At 37.8% G+C, this 6734-nt stretch overlaps 1 protein-coding gene across 1 annotated transcript in view; it reads right to left on the bottom strand.

The window, feature by feature from the left end:
* Positions 1-1570: 1570 nt before the first annotated feature.
* The window catches only part of dus4l (dihydrouridine synthase 4-like (S. cerevisiae)), a 66004-nt gene continuing 60840 nt past the window's right edge, over positions 1571-6734 (bottom strand). Inside the window, exons 13-14 of the mRNA XM_041203113.1 lie at positions 6240-6340; positions 1571-3308 (exon numbers count right to left, since the gene is read on the bottom strand). Of these exons, the coding sequence (XP_041059047.1) occupies positions 3273-3308; positions 6240-6340 (137 nt within the window). The 3' untranslated portion in view covers positions 1571-3272. The remainder of the gene's footprint in view (positions 3309-6239; positions 6341-6734) is intronic.

The following is a 6734-nucleotide window of genomic DNA, read 5'->3' as shown; positions in this document are numbered from 1 at the left end:
TAAAGTTAGAGTGGAATAGAAAATTCTGGCTGGGATTTTTATGAGACTAAGCCTTGGTTCAGTTTTTTTTAATGGGGCAGAAATATCATTGAAACAAAAGTCAGCAGTTCATAACTGCAGCCTTCAATAATTGGGTGTCTTTAGGCTGGCCAACTCTGGCTGGACATATTCCGGGAGATATCATCACATGACCTCCTACCTTCAACTGCCCATCCCCCAGACTCCTGTCATTGGTTGCCCAACATGTCAATCATCAGAGAGCCCCACCTTTCCAAGGCATTTCAGTGTGTCCTGGTTTTGACTTTTAAAATAGGATGACTAGATTTTCAATCGAGCAGTTAACCCATAGTTAAGGGCAAAAAATATACCTACTATTAGTGTTGGGGGAACTTTAAATAGTGAGAGAGAGGAGATTGGGGAAAAAAAGGATAAAGCATGACAATAGATGACCAGTAATAGCATGGTGCACAGCAAGGGGCTCCCTGGGCAGCTGCCTGTCCGGGAGCCAACTTACCTTATTTGCTTTCCCCAGCCATTTCATACTAAGCATCTTTAATTTGCAATCCGCGAGTCTCTCAAGCTTGGATTTTGAACAGGTACAGATTTGCCTGGAATATTCCAATACCAAATACATAGGCACTGCAATTATTCACATGAATAATTATATTCACACTTGGGCCTATTCCCCCATCTTTTCTAAACTGGCCTACAACCCATTCATTTGGTCTGAATTACTAGCCTTTGTATATTTTCATGTAATTAGCAAATTTAAGAATGGTTCCATTAATTGCAGTATAGTGGTTATGGTGCTGGGCTAGATAAGACAGCTTGACTTCAAAATTCTGCCATAAGCCGTGACATTAAATTCAGTAAATTTGTAATTTGAGTTAACACTAAAAAAAATGGACTAAAAGTTGTCCGACTGGTTCATTCGTGCTCTTCAAGGAAGCAAACCTTTTACCACTATCTGGTCTGGCTTACACCTGACTACAATACTTTTATTGTCTTGCTCATCTTGTACTGAACCTTCTTAAAAGGACCAGCATTTCCTTATAGCTAATATAGGCAGCATTGCCAGTGGTTGAAAAGCAAGCTGCCTAAGCTTACCATCGCAGCCAAAGGTGTGTAGCTGATACAGAACATGGGAGGAGAGGAAATATGAGGAAAAAGTACAAACCTGTGGTGGAAGTGAACATATATTCAAGAAAGGAATTAAAATAGTGTAAGATGTAGTATTTTGTAACGAAGTGGAGAAAGGTAATAAGAGATGTAGGAGTTCTGGCTATTTTTATCTAATCAATCATTCACACTGCCTATTCCTTCCAACATTTTTCTTCTTTCTCATGCATATGTTGTTCGAGTTTGTTCCCCCACTTTGTATATGGGGAAGTAGAAAACCTTAGTTGAAACTTCCATCACCTACAATTTCCACTTCCTAATAACTAATATAAGCATGGGTTCATACCAGTGAAATGATCCTGAGGTACAAATAATGAAAATAGGAAAAGGGAGTAGTGCTCACCAGAACCAATTAACCTTGCACTCATTTGCAATAAGACAACATTAAAAGTTTGATTTTAGATTTTTATTGTACAAGCATAAGATCCTTGACCAAAAAAATGCAGTTTGTAAAAAAAAAATCAAGTAAATTGACATGCAGACACTATTACTGGACATTTGTGTATATATATGCTAATGATCATGAAAGAAACTTACAATTTTAATGGTTTTATATTTCAAACAAAGTAGCACATCAGTTTTTTTTCATCTATTACAGTCTGTGGTGGTAGGTTGCAGAGACATCATTTTAAGGAAGGGAAAGAAAGAATAGAATCAGAATAAGTATGTAGTAGTAAAGAACCTTTCAGTACAATCTCTTCATTCAGCTCATGTTTACAAGCAGCAGGGAGCCCAAACTGAATTTACTAAATAAAAATTCCATTAAGACTTTGAATTTTTAGAACAATTCTGATGGAAGTAAAATTAATTGATGGGATTTACAAAGATTTTGAAGTCCAATACACAGATAACAACAGGGAAAGTAACTATATATCACATTATTGTAATCTCTAACTTTTCAACAGATTGAACCCAAAACAATTTTCACAGTGCAGTGATACTTTTTCTATCTGCAATCCTGTATCCATTTCTGGATTATCTGCCAGAGTTTTCAAGATAAAGCCTAACACAAGGAGCTACTTCAACACATAGACCATTAAACAACTATGTCATCCTGACTAACATCAAATAACCACTCAAGTCCAAGAAAGATTGTCTTTAAGTTACTCATATTGTATGCATCTTCACTGTATGCCTAGGGTTTTCAGGTACCATATGTGCAAGACAATTTGCATTGAAACTCATTTACCTGCCAATTTCCATCATCAGCCAAAGGCCGCTCTTTATTCTGGAGGATAATGGAAATTTAATTGTAAATGGAACTATTAAAAAAGATTATACAAACAGAATGGGAATATTATCTTCTGCCCTATTGCTTTACAGAATGACATTCTTAAACATTCTGGATACAACACAGACAAAGATATGTGGCAAATACTCAAAGTGGAGTATTAAGACTTCGCACTGCTCAAGTAGACACTTGCAAGGTATTGATTGGAAAATGGAAGACGCATCCATCCCAACTAATTGATTCACAGTGGTATCTAGGGTTCTAGTGGATGCTGACTATTGCTTCAATACAGTTCTATGAAACCACTGTGAGAGGGACAAAAAGTAGCCTCAGCTTTCTTACTGACAGCAAAGTTCCAAAGCAAGATTGGATCTAAACAATGTGGAGAGAATCAGCATAATCGCAGGAACACCTTGTTGGTCAAAACCTCTTGCACAAAGAATTGGATTGAGCTCATTATATAGCATTGGATTTGGATATTTGGAACTTGAAGAAGATTGGCATTTCAAATAGCTGATAAGGAAACTCAAGACTTGGGACAAAAACTGTACGAAAGTGTTACTTGGAAATCAGCCATATGAATGCACACGTATTTGTGAATTCATTGACTGAGTTTCTAGCAGACATCAGAGCAGGAAGAGCTATGTTCCCACCTGCTTTATCATTTAGAATCCCATTTTGGAAATGTAAATGGATTGAAGCATGACAAACAACTTTCATGTTTATGAAAACAGCTATCAACATAATTTCTTATGAACAGTGACTCACTTCATTTTTAGCTTCATTATGTTGTTAAGGAAACAAATAAATATTCTGTTGTTGCAGATGTCATCCAAAGGCACAAGGCAAAACCTTTTGCAGGTTACTCTTCCTTCTTATCATGTGTGTCAACAAGACCCTGAAAGGGTACAGTAACAGTTTTCAATAATTTGTCAGTTAACAGCAATAAATACCTAGAAACCTTGTCTTTCAATCTTAACATTAATTATGTTTATGGCAACAAGCAGCTAATTGCTTTAGCAGGTCTATAATGCATGGGTTAAATTGTTATTAGAAACTACTATTAAGAGTGGCTGGATGTGGGTTCACACTCAACCTCCTTCCTCCTCCTCCTCCAAAGTGATAACCTACATTAGCATTGTCAGTCATGCAGTTGTGGGAAAGCACCATAGTCTGACCTATGCTAGACCACTATCACACAATTCATAGCAGTTGGTTGTTTGCAGGTGTTGGGAACAGATCAAATAGTAGCACTTTTATATGTGCAAGTGCCAGATAATATGTTGACCCATAATTGCAGAAGAATGTAGAGCTTACAAAACAAAACTTTCGCTACCAATCCACACTGAAAGGGGTTTTGAAAGCAGAATAGGTGGCTGAAGACTGCCAATGGAGGAGGACCACAGTATATGTCAGTCAGAATACTAAAAGGAATTGAAGAGGGTAGTAGACCGGAGGAGTTTGTTGGATGAGGCTGTGATAGCATAGATGATGAGAAAGTGTAAGACAATTCAAATATGACAAACCAAATGTGGTTGCGAGATAATCCTTTTATTGTGTTTGGCCAAGTCCAAACATAGACAACCTTTAAGTAGTAGGCATGAAGAAATAAACACAAGTTTACTACCTCTTTCTTCAGGTTAGAGAAGTACCCTCTGCCAATTCTATTGAATCTGACCCTCTACAAATTATTAAGGAAAGCTCAAGATCTTTATAGGCCACCTCTCACGAACTGTGTCATTACCAAATAATTATGGCATGGCAAGTGTTATTATGAAGATATCCAGAAACGAGATTCTCCCTTCAAAACACCAGGTGCCAACTTATTTACTATCTAGAACAAAGATAAGCACCCGGAGTTCCATTGTCTCACTTCTTACCTCAAGACTGCCTATCTCGTTTCACAATATGGCCACAAAAATAAGTCAAGAGGCATAAATCACACATCCTGCGCTTTCAGAAACTACACAACAGTCAGTTAAATTGTATCTTGACACATTAAAGCCTAAAGCATCCTGTGAATGAACTTTAAACACTTTTGTCATTTCCAGCTACAGTACAAATACACAAATAATTTAAAGAAAAATCTAAATCATGAGATTAAATCAAATCCTAACCTATATATACATATATATATATATATATATATGTACATGTGGCTAGAGTATCTTACAAAAGTAGCTAGTGTAGATCAGTAAGGGCAGTAGAAATTTGAGCAGGATTTAGTGCAGAGTAGAAAACAATGGACTGCAATTTGGACAAGTTGTAGTTTCTGGACAGTGTGTTGAGAGGTTAGCAAGAACTTTGGAAAAGTTAATCCAGAAATGAAAGAAGCATAGATAAACATTTCAGCCACAATGGGATTTCAGTAGGGGCTGACATGGACAATTTCCAGAAATTGGACAATGGAATAGAGGGAATAATTGAGTATGGCATGTATTAAGGTCCAAGAGAACGAGAGAGATAATGTACTATGGTCACAATCATAATGACGTCATTCATGGTTCTGGGTAGGGCTGTCTCGATGCTGTGCAATAACTGAATAAATTTGCAACTTTGAATAAGGAATTTTGAGAGGGACGGGTTTGGAGCTGGGAAATAATGATTTGTTTGAAATCTTTGGAGAGAAAAGTAAAGTTGGAGATGGACAGCAGTTACAGAGGACAGTAGTTGAGAGTGGGAAGGACGGTGCTTGAGGAAGAGGAACCATTAACAATGTTAACAAGTTTTTAAGTCAGAAGGAGCACTTGAGTGACAAGGGGCTAATCAAGGGAACAGCTGGAAGAAATACTCAGAGAGAACATCAGGGAGCAGGGATCTGGGAAGAGACAGAAGAATGACAGCAACATATAGAACAAAAACAGAATTACCTGGAAAAACTCAGCAGGTCTGGCAGCATCGGCGGAGAAGAAAAGAGTTGACGTTTCGAGTCCTCATGACCCTTCGACAGAACTTGAGTTCGAGTCCAGGAAAGAGCTGAAATATAAGCTGGTTTAAGGTGTGTGTGTGGGGGGCGGAGAGATAGAGAGACAGAGAGGTGGAGGGGGTTGGTGTGGTTGTAGCGACAAACAAGCAGTGATAGAAGCAGATCATCAAAAGATGTCAACAACAATATTGTTGTTGACATCTTTTGATGATCTGCTTCTATCACTGCTTGTTTGTCGCTACAACCACACCAACCCCCTCCACCTCTCTGTCTCTCTATCTCTCCGCCCCCCACACACACACCTTAAACCAGCTTATATTTCAGCTCTTTCCTGGACTCGAACTCAAGTTCTGTCGAAGGGTCATGAGGACTCGAAACGTCAACTCTTTTCTTCTCCGCCGATGCTGCCAGACCTGCTGAGTTTTTCCAGGTAATTCTGTTTTTGTTTTGGATTTCCAGCATCCGCAGTTTTTTTGTTTTTTTTTTTTGCAACATATAGAATGTTTAGGGAATGGGAAAAAGGTGGTGGGGCTGGGGAAGGGATTGTCACAGCAAAGCATTCAGAAAACAAACCTAATTATTGACTAGAGTTTGTTGACTATAAACCCTTGACAGCTGTTCACTGTAAAAGATATTCCTCTGCTGTTACCCTTAGTCTGGCAACGAGCAGAAAAGACTATCTGGTTGAGGAACTAGCTCTAAATCCAAAGGCTGGCAAGTAGTGTCACCACCACCAGTAGGAGGAGAGAAGTTCTAGGATTTAAGAGAAACAATTCAAAATAAAGTGAGAAGTTAATCAGAAGAGTAACAAAAGTTCATCATATTTTATTTTGTTGGGAACTTAGAATGGCTTTAAGGCTTCGTTGTATTACTGTTGTAACTTAAGTGGACAAGTTTTCTTACCTGTGTCTTTTCATGCTCCTGCAGAAGACGATCATATTCCCTAGTCAGTCCATCACTTTGTTTTTTGATTGAATTCATTTCAATCTTTGATTTCTCAAGGGCTTTTCCACAAAAAGAAAACAGAAAAAGTTACAATAATTAAAATGTAGAATGAAAATTGTCAACTGATTTCTAACTGAAAACTATACAAACTGCACTGTTGTTTAATCTCCTTTAGGAAATTTTCAATAAGCTGCACTAAATGTCAAAGATGATGCAACCCCAGCATTCTTCTCTGATGCACTCCATGGAGCTCCTAACAGAGTTGGAGTTGTTTACATATTGATGAAGTTTACACTTATCTCTTGCAAGCTATTTCTGCATATAGATTCAATAGCCTGGTCATAGCACACACTGATAACTCACTTCTGAAGAGCTATTTTGATTCATTTATTGAACTTGATTTCCTTCTTTCTGAATTGAATTGACTTGACTTGAATTGATACTACATAGCTA

The sequence above is a fragment of the Carcharodon carcharias genome, chromosome 13 (genome assembly GCF_017639515.1).
Source record: "Carcharodon carcharias isolate sCarCar2 chromosome 13, sCarCar2.pri, whole genome shotgun sequence".
In the NCBI taxonomy this organism is placed as follows: Eukaryota; Metazoa; Chordata; class Chondrichthyes; order Lamniformes; family Lamnidae; genus Carcharodon; species Carcharodon carcharias.
Note: the sequence above shows the minus strand (reverse complement) of the source record. Positions and strands in the feature narration are given on the sequence as shown.